This window comes from Anguilla rostrata, chromosome 6 (genome assembly GCF_018555375.3).
Source record: "Anguilla rostrata isolate EN2019 chromosome 6, ASM1855537v3, whole genome shotgun sequence".
Lineage (NCBI taxonomy): Eukaryota > Metazoa > Chordata > Actinopteri > Anguilliformes > Anguillidae > Anguilla > Anguilla rostrata.
Genome location: NC_057938.1, coordinates 10,354,338 through 10,373,216, shown reverse-complemented (window position 1 = coordinate 10,373,216; position 18,879 = coordinate 10,354,338). Strand labels below are relative to the sequence as shown.

Genomic DNA, 18,879 nt, shown 5'->3' with positions numbered 1-18,879 from the left:
CCTACAACCAGACACTGCCATCCCAGTCCCCTGCCCCCCTTCGGAGACCAGGTCTGGAGAACCTTGTCCTCCTCCCCTCCTAAAGCGCGTTTCTTAAAGCCTAAGGTAGGCGGTGATTCTCTTTTATGATTCAGGTACTCAGTACAGGTCAGAGCACTGCTTTACAATGTCTCTATGCATAGGTGCTGCATAGCACTGTTGACAGCAGTAGTAACCCGTTGTCAAACCTCGAGTATTGGCAAGACATGACACCGCACTACCTTATGAACTCGTAAAAACACAATTTAGTGTTTTACAGTATACATACCCGTAATGCAAATCACAGTTCAGAAAATTTACCCTTTCCTTGTCTTTAATGTAGGCTAGGCTACAACGGATTGTATTTTACGACTGGAAAAAATGACCAGGTTTATAATTATACCATTTGGTAGGCTCTTGCCTTTGATAATCATGCTCAAGTAGCCCACGAAAATATGTAAGCGTAATAGCAATTCCCTATTTCCATGAATGAACTTTAAAATCATTTTAAGACTGTTTCGGAAGCTGCGAAATCCCGCTTTAGGCTTTTTCATCTAGGCTTCCGAGCCTATAAGATTGACGTGTACAATTTGAATATATAGGCCATATGCAAACATGGGCATGCTGCGCGGTTTCTTTTAGTAAATTTCAAACCATATGAAAATCATTTAAGTAGGCTACTTAAAGGTCTTTGAGAACACAACTTCAAGTAGCCTATACTAGCACATTTCCAGATCCTTCTCTCAAGCAAGTTTAATGGATCAGAGAACGACCGGCCATTTCGGATGAACAAATAATGGGAAAATGTGCAGTAGGTTAATATTTAGAGCACAAGGCTTGGTGATGCAACGGACATGATTTTATGATAAACGCCAGCTCAATCAATCAATGAATGAAGGTACGATCAGGTTTTATAGCTTATCAATAAAGGGATGGTCACCGAGCACTATGGCACCCGAATACAATGCTGAAATCGAAAGAATTCATGTCGAACACTGGGCCTACTGGTAGTCACCGGAGAAGACGGTCAGTAGAGCTATTGGTCCTGACGCCTTAGCTGACCGAGAAAAGAAGCGGACGGTCCACGCGATGCTAACCTCGGTTGCAATATCACGCTGAACTGAATGCAGCTGAACGAAGAGTGGTCAGTATAGAAATAGCCTACCATGTACAAGTTCTGCTGTAATACGATACACCACGGCGTCTCATTTTGAGAAAATGCCACAGTGAAAAGTGGGCGAAAAAGTTCAAACAAACAAACAAATAAATAAATAAATAAAGAGATCTTGCCTGGTAAGCTTATTTATGTTCATTTAGCCGAGTCATGCAATGTAAGCTCCGCAGTGTAAAACAGAAGTAGGCTATCCCAATTCTGATGAGATTTAAGAGAAATAGGAAGCACCAATGATGAGTAGCCTATAAGCGACAACAGGCGACTGGCAATGTTGCTGGAATTCTAAATGATTGCTGGGATGAAATACAGATTCCAGTAGCTTCGGATCCATGAATAAATGTTAAACGTAAGACCCGTTATAAAGGGAAAGTCTTATCAGGTGCAAATACTCTGAATTAACAAACCTCCTGTTACAGACGCTTTCTGTGTTTTAATATTTGCTATATGATCCACATTAGAGAATAGCGTTTTGTTACAGTTAGTTTTAAACTGGTCAGATAATTCGTTTTAGAGAATTTCTAGCAACAGGTAGCCGACAAAAACTGTGCACTGCATCCGTTGACAGGCTATTATGGCTGGCTACCGTATACATCGACGTTAATTACTTAATTGGGAACCGAATTTACGACCTTTCCCTGGTGAACAGTGTATTTAATGATATGTCCCTATTTACGGTTGGACTCGATACAATTAAATCACCATCTGAAACGAATGGATTTTTTCAATGTGATCGGCAGTGTTCATTTAGCCTAAAATAAGAATAACGTGCCCTGCATAAAATATTAACGTATGCTGCATGTTTATGTCATTCATTCGTCCGTGTCTGCATAAAGACGCCAATTTGGAAATTACGAACAGGCTACCTGTTGGACGACACGACCAAAGAAGTTCTTTATCATATCTTTTTGTTTATTAACTGTGAAATATGTGGATGTAGAAGTTGCATCACCACCATGTACGTGGATTACACATCTATGCTTTCAAATTTTTTTATTAAGCCTATATTTTTTGTAGGCTACCTGTAAAATTTAGTGGGTCATTTGAAGAAATACTAATATTTTGTAAAATACACAGCGTTGTCACATTGCATCAGCAGCAACTGAGTTATGCATCATCTGGAGTGTAAAGGCGGGTTCTCCGGGCGTTACTCTAAACAGCCAGTAACACAATTTCAGTTTAGAACTGAACACATGCACAGACACACCATATTTTTGTTCAGTGCCTTAAGAAACTGGTGTATAATAACCAAATCGTAGCTACCAAATTAATCGATATTCCTCCCATCAGTGGTCATCTAATCGCCGCTCAAATGCTGCAAAAAGCAAAACTAAATTGAGAAAGGGGGACCGGTCGTCCTTCTGACCAACGATTCAATATCTACCCATGTTTCTTGACTGCACAACACTGCATTGCAGTTTCAAAGAATCAATTCGAGCACCACCAGAACAGATACAAACCAGAAATAGTTTCTGGAGTGAGGGGGAAAGGTCATGCGAGTTACATAGTCCTTATAAAAAAATAACAATACGTCAGAAACAGGGGTTAAAACGTGCAAAAAACGCATCCACGTGCTTGGTTCCTTTGCAACGCAAAGTACTCCAGTTTTGGATCACGGAAATCAGAAATGTTGCTAAATATGGCATTCCCCTGGAAAACGATGTGTTGACATTGCATCCCACAAAGCAGCCAGAAAGCTAGATAGTAAAGTCCAATTTACCTTCAACCGCTGAGACCGAGGTGATTAGACATAAAATCGCAAGCAAATCCACTGTCATGGCAAATGTATTCTCCTCAGTGTATCCCTCAATGAATACCAGAAGGCGCGCACACACAATCCTTCAGTTGTCACAAAACGGTATTCCAGCAGCGAATATTTTGAGTCACATTTCAAGTCGGGGTAGCTATGTAGTATGTGAGAGGCAGGCTTCGGACGCTGAAAGCTTGGTGGGGGGGCGAGGGGGTGGACAAGGGGTTCCGAGAGACCCCCCTCATACTCCTTCGCAAGTTGCGACCAATCACAGACAGAAAGCAGCAAATCCTAAACCAATCGCAAATGAGCTGCTCCTCCCATGAGCATTGTTATTCTAAACAAAAAAACTTTTCGTTGGCCTATTTGAACGACTGACTGCTTGTGAGGAAATGAAACAGCACCGACAAGTGGTCATTTGCTGGCATAGCAGATAGAAATCCCCTTGTGCAAGGTGTTTTTATATTCGGTGATGTAAAACTGATTAATAGCGAACGACGCTGATTAATAGCTTCTGTGGGTGGTGTGATTGCATCATCAAGAGGAAAACCGTTGGATACCCGTGTTCAAGATACACAAAAAATCAGGTCATCCAAAATTTGCTTTCACGGCAAATTAGCCTCTTACATAAACTGGGATGATTACCGAACATAATGTGATGCAAAGCATAGGAACATGGGGAACTGCTACTTATTTAAGGCTATTATGCAAATATCATGTAGACCATTTGGTGAAACGTTATCAACCTGTGAATTATTGAAAATAAATTTTAAATATGTTTATATTCTATTCTTCCCCCGCCTCATTCAGCATTAGGAAAATGATCCTTAGTTAATTAAGCACCTGACATATTCTCAGGAATTCAGTGGAATGTGAAAAGCTCTAATGACATGACATTTCTTTGTGGAATCGCCGTTTGCAAGCTTGACTGTGTGTGCAGCATTGATGTGCCAAATGCTTAGAAAATCCCTTCCCCCCACTCTCACGCATGCATGCACACACGCACGCACACACCTCAGCCCATCCCACCCATTAAGGCTAAATTGAGGCTCTCAGTGGGCATAGGCACCTGTCGTTCCATCACCATTCAGGTGACTGTGCGTGAGAGCACTGCAATAATGAAAACAGGCCATGCAGCCCATCTTGCTCATCTCTCTATTTAAAAAAAAATCAAAATAACAGTTCCAATGACTTTATTTAGGCATATTTCTCTCCTGAAAAGCATGTTGACAATACCTCCTGGTTAAATGGAGTTATATTACCAATTAATTAAAAAATATTGCTCGTAATACATAAAAAGGCATATATGGCACTTCACAAACATAAATAAAAAATAAGAGATTGGGGATGAAGGAGGCCCCAATATATCTCCTGTCCAGATGCCACCCCCCTGCCCCCCCCCAGACTAAACCCAATGAATGCAGGGATTGCATCTGCATTTTAAATGTACTTTCACCTCCTTATAATCCTGGGGACATTACATTACCGTTTCATAGATATATTTGCACTGATTGTGCACAAGCCCATTTGCCCTCCACCCCCCCTCACCCATCCGAGCAGTCCATTGTGCGATCCTGCTCCAACAGATGGCGGACACAAAGACCCCCTCCTATGGGACACGGCGTGGACATGGGCCCTGCTGAGTGAGCCTGATATTTGCTTATCAATACAGCGGCTCCTACACCTGTTTCTATTCAATTGTTCCCTCTGCTCCAGTGAAGCCAGTCTCTGGACGGCTTCAGCCCGATAACGTTAACCAGAAAAGATCACTGACTGGCCCTAATGCACCTTCCTCCCTCTATTCCTCTCCATCCTTCCCTCCTTAATACATACATTATCCCTCTATTTGCCCTTTGCTCCTTCTCCCGTTCTTCACCATTCTTCCTTCTCTCTCACCTCCAGCCTACCCCTCCCTTTTACTCCTGGTCTCCTTCTTTCCAGTCTCCTTTCTTACCTCTTTTCTCCCCCCCCAACCCTCTCTCCATCTATTCCAACACTCAGTGTTGGCCAGCCATTGTTGCACTGACAGCACCGTGTTGTGTAGCATGTTGAGAGAACATCATGCACTATGCACAAATTAAAGTTCGCTTGGAAGCAAAACAGAGCTGCAGCCAATTGCTATATCGTTACACCTTCTAACTACACGAATAGCTTATAGGTGAATACCAGCATAGCTGTGAAGTGCTATTCATCATTTTTAATGACTAGGTCCAGATCATTATAGCTGCGCACATTTCCCTACCCCTTCCCCTTGCCTAGGCTTTACAACATTCCCCAGCTCCTACCTGTCATCTCACGGTCTTTGGTAATAACAGAAAAATATCTGACCCCAAGCCACATGCTGGAGACGTTCTGCATCCCAGTACAATCAGCCCTTGATTACCGCCCTCGCCCAGGAACGAGGGGTTAGAAGAGTTTTATTCCAAAGAAGTGCAGCGAGTGTCCTGCGCTTGTACAGTCAAACTGCAGCTTGCTAATGACCCGCTGTGTGAGAGTGCTGGTACTGTAAGTAGGCCATGTGAGTGTCAGTTATTGCTGCGCATTTGTTGAAACTGCAGAAAACCACAGACTTTTTCCAGATAATGATAGTTAAATAATGGAGGCAGAAAAATATCATTGTATAACGCTCACCAAATTCGAGGAGAAATTGACTGTAGTTAAGATGTTGACTGGAGGAAAGAATTACGTTTCTGTTATGTAGCCCCATGCCTGGAGCGGGAAAGGTTAACCAGTCCTACTTTAACATTGTACTAATGTAAAACAATTTTAAAAAGTGGTGGTAAGCTCAATACCAACATTAAAACTCTTTATCTAAATTATTTTGTGCAATATTCACAGATGGAAAATTATTCCACGTTCTTAAGATTCTAAGAATTATGAACTGAATCTCAGGTAGGATTGATCAGAAAATCTCCAAACTTTCAGTATGTACTATGTAGTTTAAACAATTCAGCTAGATCACTGTGGAGAAACCTGATTGCCTCAGGAAGATGAATGCCTTCAATGAAAGAGCTGCTAAAAATGGAACAAGAGAGAAATTAGCATTAGCACTGAAACAAGATTTCATTGGCAGTGTGGTAATGGAAAACAAATGAAACCTCATAGTTCTATATTTCCAACTGCACACTCATTGAAAATTATTATTATTATTGTAATATACAAGACGATTAATGGAAATTAAGGGACAGGTAGCCTCACTGTCTTGTCTCACTTAACAGACCTCCGAAAACTTTGAGCCATCCTTACCTCACACTGTCTCTTTCATAGGTCACATTGCGGAAGAGATGAGTGAAAGAAAAATGTATGTTAATGTGGGCGAAATGGCGGCCAAAGACACAGCGCTGAGGGGGGAGTTGAAGGACAGATCACTAATGGACGTGCGGTCAGTCCAGCTCTCCGTAGGCTCATCATGGTGATCCCAGCAGCTGGTGCCTATCAAACCAGGTGTGGAATATGCACCAGCGGGGGCTAAGCACTCGGAAAATGAGCACCCTGTCAGCGGGAAAATTAAACGTTTGATGGAAAGGTGCCAAACCCATACTTATATTTTCCATGTTTCGAAGGAGGAGAGAATGACATTTAAAGGGATAGGCCGCTTTCTGGATATTTATGGAATAAATATCCAGTTAGGAAATGTTATTTCACATTTAGTGCATGCTTTACATTGGCACATGTCTTACAACCTGCTGGAATTGGGTCATTTGGGGGTTTGTGGTCTAAATCAAGCACTACAAATAACTCAAACGCAACTTGTACAGGGACATTATACCATACCTCCAGAAATAGTATGTGTGTGTATTGCCCAATTATTCGTTAAAAATGACAGGTAATCATCTTATTTACAGAAAAATAAGATTCCATAAGGTTAGTTATTTGCTATAGAACATGTGATCAAAGCTTGCTTTGCTCCAGGAAATTGTTCCGTGGCTTCCATCCAAATCACGGCACGAGTCGTATGCTTTCTTGACTGATTACTTTAGTGTCTTACATCATAAACATGCCCAGCCCACATGGGCTTACAAGACACCATTACTCATAATATACAGCCATCCATCGAGGGCACAGATACAAAAACAAAAAACAAAAGGATCACAATTACTCGTATTCACTCTCGAAAAACCTCACAGATTTAATAATAGGCATAATTCATGAGCTCTGTACATAAAGGGCACTCAGTGTTCTGTTCCAGGCACTGGCTATGATTTTTGCTAGAAAAAGAAAAACTTCCCATTGAAAAATAGATTTTAACATACAGTAAATTGATTCATCACCAGCCCAAAGAGTGAAAACCCTGAAAACTGCATAATAATAATAAAAAAACTTTATTTGTAGAGCACCTTTCATACTGATGTTACGAGCTACAAATCTACAGGTGCCAAGTAAACATGGCCAGCTACCTAGCTATAACCTGAAAGCTAGACCTATAATTAAAGCTAGATTCTTATGGCTTCAAATTTGTACAAAATGCGTGTATACCAGGATGTATACACGAAACAAAAGAAAACAGAAACAAAATGCTCCCTGCCTCTTACAGGCGGAGAAGATGTCCATGTAGGGCTGGACCAGCACTGCCTCCGGGCCTTCTAGACTGTGCTGTTATGTCTTGTTTCTCCTTTCAGTTTATTAGATTTGGTGAAAATTAAAACGCACGCGAAAAAATAACCAACAAGGGGGAAAAGTAGAGGCAGCACACCGACGGAGAAGAGTTGGCAGGTGTTTTCCAAAAGGTCCTTTCCACAAACAGACGGTATCCAGACACAGAAAAAAAAACAATTTAAACAAAACTGGCTTACGAGGGGAGCTACGCATCCAAAAGGTCGTCAAGCACACAAACCCGTCGGTAGGTCTCTAATTTCGTGACTTTTTTCCCCTAATTGCTCAATACGAAATAAATACAAATGCCTCCTCAGCTGTACGTTCGGTTATTCAAATTTTGCCGCCCAAACACAGTTAAACCCCGCCCCTTCCTGTCGGATGGTCTTTTAAATCTTCTGGTAAGGGGCGCGACCATAGACATATATGTCTATGGGCGCGACTGCTGAACGTTGTTAATGACGCAGTGCGTGCCAAATCAAAGAAACAAAGTATAAACAAAACAAAAGAGTTTTCAGCAGAGATTTAAAATTTGTAATGGATGCAGTTAGTCTTATAAATGCATGCTAATTATTGTAAATAAGCACAATATATTTAATCTGTTCTTATGCATAGTCTCTGGAAACATAACATTGCTGTCCAAGATGCTTTGGAGTCACTTGAAATGCATTTTCTTGCTTTGGACCAATGATCCCCAAAATCCCCCAGACCAGTCATTGTAAAGCCAGGTGGTGTATTCTCTAAGCATCTAAAATGTATTTCATTGGACACAAAAAAGGTTTGGGCCAATTAAAAACATACTAACCTGAAAAAAAAACTGAAAGAACATAAAAACCGCAGAAAGCGAACTATTCCTTTAAGACCCAATCTCAGTTCACAGGTGTTTGTTTTCCTTTCAGGGAATTTATTTGTGGCTGCAGTTTTTTATTGTTTGATAATAAAACCTGGGCAGAAATATGTACCAACGTAGAGAACACCAATGGAGTCAAGAGAACAATGAGTCTGATACTAAGCCAGGATCACAGTGTCTGCCAAGGACAATTAAGTTCAGCAGCCAAGGAAGAGAGTCATTTTATAAAGTATCAAATGTAATCTGCAATACACTATAATTATGTAAATAGCACTGCAAACTGTATAGCTGATCATATTTAAATACAGCATTTGCATTGTTGTGGGGTTTGGTACTCTGCATATATTATGGCAATGCATAGTTTTTAACTGATGTTTTTGTCTAGTGATCCAGCAACAATAGCTGTTGTGTGTTTGAGAGGAAAATGAGGGTAAGGAGATTCAACAAAGATGACAGAACGTAGCACAGATTCTTGGAGTGTGGAATCATGAATAAGAATAAATTCATGAATCATGAATTTGCATGAAGGTGTTTTCAGGATGTTACGGTAAACTTAATAAATCTTCCACAAACTGCAGAGGAGCTTCTTTTGTAACAAATGGGTAGTAAGTGCATACCTGTAATGGAAGTAGAGGCAGTGATCACTGTAGGACCGACAACAAAAGTGAAGTAAATCCCAGAGGACCAGTTACAGCATATTACAGAATCCCTCATGTATAATACGGTTTTGAACACGAACACAGCACAAACAATAAACCATATCCCTCCAGTTAGCCTTCACTACTCTCACTATACAAAATCAAAAGGTTAGGAGATAAAATGAATCATACATAATTTGTAGTAAATGCATATAGTGTGCTTGCAAAGGTTAATTCCTGGTGCATTTGCCAGTTTTGTGTGCATACGTTAATATGTGCATTAGGATGTATTGCACGTGAGCATGCTCTTTTATGTTTGTGACTGTTTGAGACAGGCAGATATGCCTATTACACGGAACAGCAGAAAGTCACAAAGGGAGCTAGAGTTCCCACCTACATGCCGAGGATAAAAAAGCTTCATGTAAAATCTGCAAATGAGCAGAGGCATTCGGTCTCGAAGAGACAGCTACCAGAAAAAGGAGTGTGTGCCTTTGTGTGCGCATGTGTTTGTGTGTGTGTGTGTGTATGTGTGTGTGTGTGTGCATGCACACGTGTATGTGTGTGTGCCTTTGTGTGTGTGTGTGTGCCTATGTGTGTGTATCTGTGCGTGTCTGTGTGTATGGGCATGTGTGTGTGCGTGTGTGTAAATGCAGGTGTGTGGGAGTGCATGAGTGTGTGCATGGGAGCTGCTATCAGGTTATTTAAATGCAGTTCACACTGTCTCTACTGAAGCCGTGGAAATAAAAGGGTAAACACTGAAAGCTATTTACGACACACTGTCATTAACACCACTCTCCCTGAAATGTGCTCAGGGATTCAGCCGATTGGAAATAAAATGCAACCGTGATTTTATTTAAGTATTTTCAGGTCCAGCCTCAGCAGTGACCTTTCACCTGGGAAAGGGGGACAAAGGTCAGCATTCATACGTGAAAGCTGACAGGGGCAGACAGGGGCAGTTTTCAAGCTAACGGCTTTCTGGAGAGCTGCAGTTCAATGCAAATCAATACTTTTTAATATTTTAATTACTAATTCATGTTTTTGTAGAATTGATTTTAAATGTAACACAAGCCGTCCTTGACCACAACAGCATAGTTCCTGCCCTCGTCCATTCGGCACCTTCGGATCGAAAAGGTTGTTAACGTGATGGGTGATTTAAAAAGCCAATCAGAAATGAGCGGGGTGACATTCTGTATAAACACAGCATGCGAGAAATGACCTGTTTGATAAAAGCATGTTTGTTTGAGCAGCAGCTGGGAGCCCTCAGGCGGCAGGGGCTCCCACAGATTGTGTGGCTTGTAGTGTGGAAAATAGCCACTGGACCGTGGGCAAATATGCTGGAGGACTGTGTGAACTGCAGCTGCAGTGCTCCTTGCACAGGTGTGACTTGAAAGACGCAATTGGTGATTCCAACCTGGGCATGAAATTATCCAGGCGCTGTGTCTCTCCGTGATGCTCACACAAATACGCCTAATGCATCCTCCCCTCCCTCCCCTTCGAATGTGCTTAAAAACCAGAAATTCGAGAAAAACAACCTTTCAGCGCCCCCTAGAGGAGGAATAGTGGAGGAACACTGTCGGTTCCACCAGCAGTCCTGACAATGGAAAACAGTATTCTGTGAATTCAGTCGGCGCAGTGGCCAAATTAAATAATAACACACAGAAATGTGATGGAAAGGCAGATTGGCAGAAAGCTATGAGGCTGACCTTCAGAGATTAACTGTGACATTTTAGATGATTGTCTGTGAATGCACGCGCGCAAGCCCCCACATCAATAAACATGGCCGTCGGCAATCTCATAATCGGTTTGTAATAGGCCGCCTGACAATATGCAAAGGTCTTCAGGATATAAATAAAACAATAAATGTCAAAACCTTTGGGATTTGGACATCTGTTCAGCCGGGATCTGGGGAACGACACAGCCTGGAGTCCAGGAGAGGGGTGTGGGAGGTTGGTGGGTGCAAGGGGGCAGGGCACACACGTGTGAGTGTGTGTGTGTGTGTGTGTGTGTGCGTGTGTGTGTGTGCATGTGTGCGTGTGCATGTGTGTGTGCGTGCGTGTGTTCAGCACAGCCCCATACCTCAACATCCAGGCAGCTGACTAGCAACAGCAGAGCAGCTTAGCAGCTTCTGCAGCAGCTGCAGAGCATTAGAACAGCAAATACCCCATGTGTGAATGCAAAGTGAGAAAGCAGATGGGAAAATCACTCTCTATTTGCCGTGCTTAATTTAAATAGCACAGGCTCAGTGATGGAGGGATCGAAGCATGGATCTGAAGAAAATATTTTATACTCAAACACAGAATATGTGCATATAGAGAGAAGGATGGCTGAATAGATTGGTCCAGTATTCACGCAAAGTCACACACTCACGCGCGCGCGCACACACACACAGGCACGACTGTAATATTGTGACACAGAGTGACAGCAGAATTTGTGTAAAAGCCTCTTGGTGCCATTTTGCCTGTCAGACTGTGATAATGGGGCGGAAAAGCCAGGCTGCATTTCTGTGCTGGACTGGGAGACTTGGCTCAATCAGAAGAGTGGCAATTACACTGTCTGCCTCTGATGACAGTGTGTACTCCAACAACATCATCACATGCGACTGACACCAAGCTGTCACATGGACCAGCAGTAAAGGATTCTCCAGATATGCCCTCATCCTCTCACTCAGTAGCTGGAACTGGAACTATATTTGCCATGGACACAAGAATTCATTATTATTATTATTATTATTATTATTATTATTATTATTATTATTATTATTATTATCAATTTAAACACCCTATTCCAGAGTAAGTTACACAAGGCTTCTGCAACTCAAGTCTAAGACAAATACAGTGCAAAATACATGAATACGAAATCAACCTTATCAAACACATTTAGTTAAATTTTAATATTACTAATGGGCAAGGCGTTCAATAACACTGAGATACAAAACAGTCCTGGAGAAATGTTTGTTGTGTAACAAGCTTTCATAACAAGCTGTATTTCCCCAGTTTGCTGACACTTGAATTTGAATGCATTTTCCTGAATAGGTACCAGAATATTAGGGCCCAGTAACAAGCTAGAATTAAATCGATTTCCTTGTCCTGTTCATTTTTCCTGCAATGTATTGATGCACTCATGCTCTGATGGTTACTGCTCAGAGAATACTGTGTAGAACGGTAAAGAGGTGAACGTCATAGCTACGCTCAAAGGTTACTTTTTCTGCTGCAATATGTTAGTCGATATTCTGTGACGGATGACCTCTGAAATATGACAGCGCTGTAGAGAAAACAAACTAAACAAAAAATATCTTAAGGCACATCTAAATTCTGACTGACTGATTGGTGGCATAAAGTCAATCTACAGCAGCAAGTGAAAAATTAAACCGTCACAAGTACAGTAAGCAAACTACAAAAATGAATTGCAGGCACATCTTCAGACTGTCATATCATGGGGGCCGCCAAGGGTGGGATGGGTGGGAGAGTTGGTCTGGTTGAAAATAACTATTAAATACTAATTGTATTTGTATGATTAATACTAAAAAATAACAAAATAAACAATTGTTTAAAAACCTGTCAAGTCTGTCACTTTTAATCATGGACTAGCTTTATGTTGACACACCGACCAACACCCCAGATATTTATTTTAAAAGATGTGTTCATGGTAAAAACAAATACGAAAATATATAATTCTGCTTTTTTCCTTGGTTGAGCAAATTACATTTCTCACTTTTTAGCATACTCCAAAAACATGGAATTTATTCAGAATTTCCATTTGACCTTATTTGCAACGACCTTTAAATGAATATAGTTGAAAGAGTTCACTGTGTAATTGATGACTGTGCAAGAAATACAATACAGCTCTAACCTATGGAATAGTCCTAATTTTGGTGAAACTGTGAGAAGTTTACCATAAATGTCCTTGGTAGCTTATAAAAGGTTGATAAATTTTGCCCGACTGTTAATATAACTGTTAATATGGTTCATCTTTCATCAATTGTCATCTAGAAACAAAGAGTACTTCCTACATTGTGCTAGAAAATTGTGCTAACAGCCTTGCTCAATATAGTGTTTGTTAATTTCCATTGTTTTGCATTACTGGATAATTTCTGATTGGACTCATTCAGCACATGTAATTGTCTCTCCAGGTTGCAGGACTAAATTACAATCACATAGAAGAAGTGAAAGGAAGGCTTGGCTACATTTAAATAGTGTTTGAGTTGCAAGCACAGGCTCACAGATTTCTCCATCCAGACCTTCAGGATTGATTTCCTGGAATAAGTCAAGCCTGCCAATAAAATGCATCTATTTATTCAGCTTCTAATGGCATGTTGCCTGCACCATTTCCAATGATTGATCAATTATACATTTAGCTTGAGCCCTCAACCAGAGTGACCTACAGAGCAGGTTTTGTCCGTAGGATTCATGTTTCATGAATTTCATGATACAGGAAGTGACTGAAGGAATTCAGAATTGACCCTGATTGAAGTCTATTTAGATGTAAAATAGAAATATAGTGGTTTATATAAATATAGATTTAAAAAAAAAAAAAAAAAAAAACTTGATTTTGCTTTAACACTTTATTTGGCCAAATTGTTAACTGTGGAAACTATTTGGCTCAGTAATAATGACGCTGAACACCTCTGTGTTGTACAATAAAAGAACATATTTAAAAAATCATTTTAAGTTTTATAAAAAATATATATATATTTGAAAGTGAATAATTCTTATTTTTCACATAAGGGGTTTTTGCTGTTCAGCTCTTTTTATTTGAATCTGCTAGTCACAGCATTCACCAGCAGGTGGCAGCCACAGTACACGTTTCTTCAAGGAATCAATCCAGACGCCTCTCTTTAGAAAGTGTGACTTGACATTTGTTGTGAACTAACAAGCATCTTTGGTAGTAACAAATGTTGACAAAGGAGACTCTGAAATGAATTGGCGTTGCTCCTCCTCCCATGGTGGGTAACTTCAGCTACCCTGCAGTGTCGTTTAGATAAAAGTATCTTAAGTGAACATGCAGTGTCTCTTTGGGAATGTGTGTATGTGTGTGTGTGCGTGTGCATGTGTGTGTATGTATATATCTATATCCATATATCTTTGCTCTTTCCCAGAGTCGTACCATGTGACTCCAAACCCATCTGAGAACATCCGGTGCCAGGTTCTGGATAGGAAACGTGATGTTGGGCAACAGCACACTAAATAAATAAATAAATTCAAACTAACAATTTAATTATACAATCCAATGCCTGAAAACATTGGATTGTATAATTATCCAATGCCTGACATAATCAGGGGGACAAATAGCATAAAAGTACTAAGGTTCCTGAGACACGTGGGTACGCAGAGTGCAGAAACAGGGTGTGTATACATGTGAAATGGTGTGGTGGCAGGTGGCTAGAACCAGGCATAGGAATGAATGTTGCAACGGCAGCTCAGCAATCACATGGACGATAATACATGTAACCAGTAGATGGAGGCATTGCCTTTCTTTCACACGAAGGAATCGAAGTTGAACTCTGAGGTGGAAAATCGTCATTCTCCTCATGTAACATTTATTACAGAGGCTAGCGTTTAGTCAGAAAAAAAAGCTTTTCGGATAGTTCTGGGGCAGTGGTTAGGGCACAAGTGTTGTGATCTGTGGACTGCGCGTCAGAATAGCTTTAATATATTATCCATTTGCCTATTGGTTTTGTTCATCCCTGTTTCTTGCATTCTGTTGATTATCTGCCAGGAATCCCTGTAGCCACTGCAGTTTTAATGAAGAAGACAAGCCATGAATATTTAGAGGCAATGCTGATAACGATCTATTCACATTCTGCTCCTTAACGAGGATGCAGAGAACCTTAGGACTGACACACCCTCCTGATATCTAAGTACAACACTGCACCTAAGAAGTACTCCAAGTCAAAACTTTTAAAGATGCCAGTAACTTATTTAACAAATATTCAATTTAGCTATTCAACACAGGCATAAAATTAGTACACTGTTAAGCATCTATAATCACAGAGACATGAAAAATACAAACTTTAGGATAAGAGAACTGAAGTAATGGGAGGACAGATGTTCCACTTTTACTTGGCTACACACATACAGAATCTCTTACCATATTTTGATGTGACAGAAGTTGTATTATTCTTACATGATTCATACAGGGGTCCATTCTATCAATGAACAGATGGATCATGATGTAAAATGGCATACAGCTGTGATATAACATGTGCTTATCTCTAATTATCTCAGATCTCTTCCTTCATCCAGGCCAAATTTCACAGATGACCTCGAACCCACTCTGGATCACTGTCAGATATTTTTAAAGAGGCAATGCATTGTACACATGTATGATGTGATTGAAAGTGTCTAGACATCACATAATGCTTGAGAACAAATTAATTAATACATAATCCATATATAATTTATAATGTATAATATTGTTTTTAGGGGTTGTTCTCTCGTGTATTTTAGTACTGCATCATCGATCCAAAATGGAGCCTCTGTTTCAAGCCATGTGTCAAACAATCACAGAATTAATTATGGCAATGACCTCAGTAATTGATTCAACCTCCACTTAATCATCAGCAAGAGAATAATAACCATCAGTGTTTATGTACGTTGATTTAACGCCTGTCTGATTCTGTGTTATTACACAATTCAGCAAGAATTTGTCACGCCCAGTATACTGTTGCATCACTGGATGTTATCGAAACATGCAACACATTCTGATTGGTCCTGGCCATGGTCACGTGTTTGACAATGATTCCAACTCTTTAACATATCAGAACTGATTAGTGCACACCCCCTTTTGATCGACACTACCATACATTTTTGCTGGAAGCTCCACCTTTCCACACAGATTCATTGGAGTTGAGATTTGAGGTGGAATCATCGTTAATTGTTATAATGTACAATTTTAAAATAATTTTATATTTAATAATGCATAACTAATGATTGACTATAGAAACCATTTCAGAACAATGAAAACAATATGAATTAATAATAAGCACAGCATAACTTTCATTTTGAGGATGGGTGACCTTATATGTTTTTTGCTGCCACTGAAATACTTCATTTCAGGGAATTCAGAGGCTAAAGAATTCCATGCCAAGCAAGGTTCTAATCATGAATAAATTAAAGGCCTTGCAAGAGGCAAAAACAATCCTTTTCAGTTTTTATCTTCTAAAAAATAAAAAATCTACAACTCTGGTGCAAAAAGAAAGGGACATGTCCAGGCTCTCGGCCAATACCAGGAGTTGTATTCCTGTCACAAAGAGCAACCGTGTGAAGATTCAAACAGATTGGTGCCCCTGAGAAAGGGCACTCAATGGCACTTGGATGAGGTACAATAAAGATGCAAGACTTGTAGTGAACAGACATCTGGTTAGAAGAGGCACCAAGGACGGCAGGGCAAGGACGAGTTAGATGGACTTTGCCCTCCTCGCACTCCACTGCAAGCAAATTAAGAATTTGCATTCCAGTCTACTTAATAATTTGAATGTTTAACACATAATTATTTAAAATAATGAGGCTATTTTAGATAGCGTTCATGGGCCATACTCCTGGTCGTTGAAAATAATGTGCACAAAAACCACAAGGTGAGGAGTTAATGATTAACGCACACTTCCCCCCTCGCACTGAATAAGGAACGCTTGCATTTTCGTGGTCTAAAGGTACGCAGGGTAACCCAGCGAAGCCAACGTCCTTCGTTAGGACGCGTCTCTGAAATAGCAACTAGCTCGTGCCTCTTATTCCATCCGCGCTGTGCCCAAAGGTCAGGAGACGCAATCATCAATCTCCTCAATTAGAATGTCGAAGCCGGTGTACGGCAGTCATCCCTCTGACATTTAGATTACCATTTCGTTCTGACGTGGTGTGTTTCCTCAATACGGGCTGCCGTACGCTATTTTCGAACTGGAGAGAGCGGAGGGGGGCGATCTATACTTTGGGGGTCGATGACGAAGAGGATGGATGCGGTCCCGTGTTGGATTTGCTCGAAACGAAAGGGGGGCTTCTCCGGAAGGCTACGGTGAATCAACAAACTGCCTTTGCCCCGCAAAAAAAAAAAAAAGCCCCAGGTTCAGTGGCACAGTATCCATCACAGAAAATTCTAGAAAGATCAATGCGTAACCTGCAATGGAAACATTGCTCCTCTTAGGAGGCATAGCAGGACCTAATGGAAATCCATTTGGATTGAATGTGGGAGGGTGAGGGAGAATGTGCTGTAACTGTGCCGTACTGTAACTCACCCCCAGGGAAAAGGGGGCGCTGTTTGCACAGGGGTCCAGTTGTTGAAAAAAAAAAAGTCCAGTCGAGTGACCAGCTCAGGATCCACAGTCAGAGGTGGGCTGTTGAATGTGACATCACCAATACAATCAGCTTTGTTTGGCCATCAAAATGAGGTCATGTTGTACCATACTGTATATAAATGTTATTACACAAATGAAAGTCTAATTGACAAAAAACTTTAAAGCAGTCAAAAGAATCAATTGCCCTAGAGGTTACCCTAGAGAGCCTTAAAGCAACATACTGTATAAACAACAACACAAAATTTACTCAAGCATGAACATTCATCTCAAAATGTGAAGTGAAACAAAATGCAAAACTCACTTTTGATCGCTTGACTTCACACCGGTGTCCTGTCCATTGAGAAAAAGCAGTTCAGTTGCCTCAGAAGTGGCTTCTCTTTGTCTTTCTCTTCTCTCAGAAAATACTGCAGGAATGCTATATGAATTCATTCAATATAGTAAAATAATCTCACAAGTTGATTTAGGGCCAGAACAACAAAGTTTACAGCTGAGTTTCAGCAATATGGCCGTCTAAAACTAAGGCGGAGTAGCACTTTGCATGGTGATACTCCGTGTACCCTTGATGAAGCAGGGACACAAGGCTTGTGTGGTACAGTGCACACAATACAGAAATGACAACAGACTTGGACACAGAGAGAAGTTAGCCCACAGTTACGGCTTTACTGAGAAATAGATTTATTTACATCACACAATTAGAAACATACTGATGGGTTTCTCGGTTGTTGAAAATCAATTGTGTACTGTGTTGTGACATGAAACACCCTTCTCTGCAAATCACAGTTTTGTCAGTGCAGAGGATTTCTGGTGTGGACTGCTAGGAGAGCAGGATGAAGAGCAAGAGAGAGAAAAAGAAAGGGATGAGGGAGAGAGCAGTCTATTGATCATGTCAGATTTGTTCAATTCCTCAGCAGCTTAAATTTGGAGCAAAGAAATATTCTCATTAGCAAAAAAGACTGTCTTCCTACATGTTCATCCTCAATTTCATCCTCACTAAACATGTGTGTTCTGACATAACTGACAGATGAAAACATGTATTATTTCTCCAAATGAATTCAATCAGACACCTGAAATATGAACAAAGTCAAAAGGTAACCACTGCATCAAGACGAACAAAACAAACTACCTGATTTTGTATTTGCATGTACACACAATCTCTACGTGAGGGATCAGGTTGTTTTTACTGTCTTTTAAAAAAAATGTTTATTGTAAATGTGCATACATGCTATGCTAACGTTTCCCAGCTATTACGGTGAAGAGGGTTTTTTTGTGGAAATTTCTCTTTACAAGGAAAGAATGAGAGTAAAAAGCATTAGTGCTTTGTGTGAGATTGTGAATGAGTGGTCCTTGATAAATGTGATTTAATGAATCGCAGAGGTGAATATTGAATTTCAGAGAGAAGAGGCAGAGACAGAGGAAGAGTGACTGGAATTAATCTCCATCTCTTCAGGGTTTGGCAGCGTCTTTTGTCCACCAGGGCCACTGACGATAGAAAAACCTTGGAATGGTTACACAGACATCTTAAAAATCTTATCACATACTCTATATTAATCAACACAAGGTTCCAGGTACAAACAA

At 40.5% G+C, this 18,879-nt stretch overlaps 1 protein-coding gene and 1 long non-coding RNA gene across 3 annotated transcripts in view; one reads left to right on the top strand and one right to left on the bottom strand.

Moving 5' to 3' along the window:
• LOC135256484 (ephrin type-B receptor 1-like) overlaps positions 1-3,187 on the bottom strand; it is a 155,328-nt gene extending 152,141 nt beyond the window's left edge. Inside the window, exon 1 of one of the 2 annotated variants that reach the window (XM_064338293.1) lies at positions 2,910-3,187. In XM_064338293.1, coding sequence (XP_064194363.1) covers positions 2,910-2,967 — 58 coding nt within the window. In that variant the 5' untranslated portion in view covers positions 2,968-3,187. The remainder of the gene's footprint in view (positions 1-2,909) is intronic. The other variant, XM_064338292.1, reaches the window with a different exon arrangement.
• Positions 543-6,473, top strand: LOC135256485 (uncharacterized). Its single transcript, XR_010330442.1, has 2 exons — positions 543-1,044; positions 6,207-6,473. It is a non-coding gene; the product is annotated as an uncharacterized LOC135256485 (long non-coding RNA).
• Positions 6,474-18,879: the final 12,406 nt, after the last annotated feature.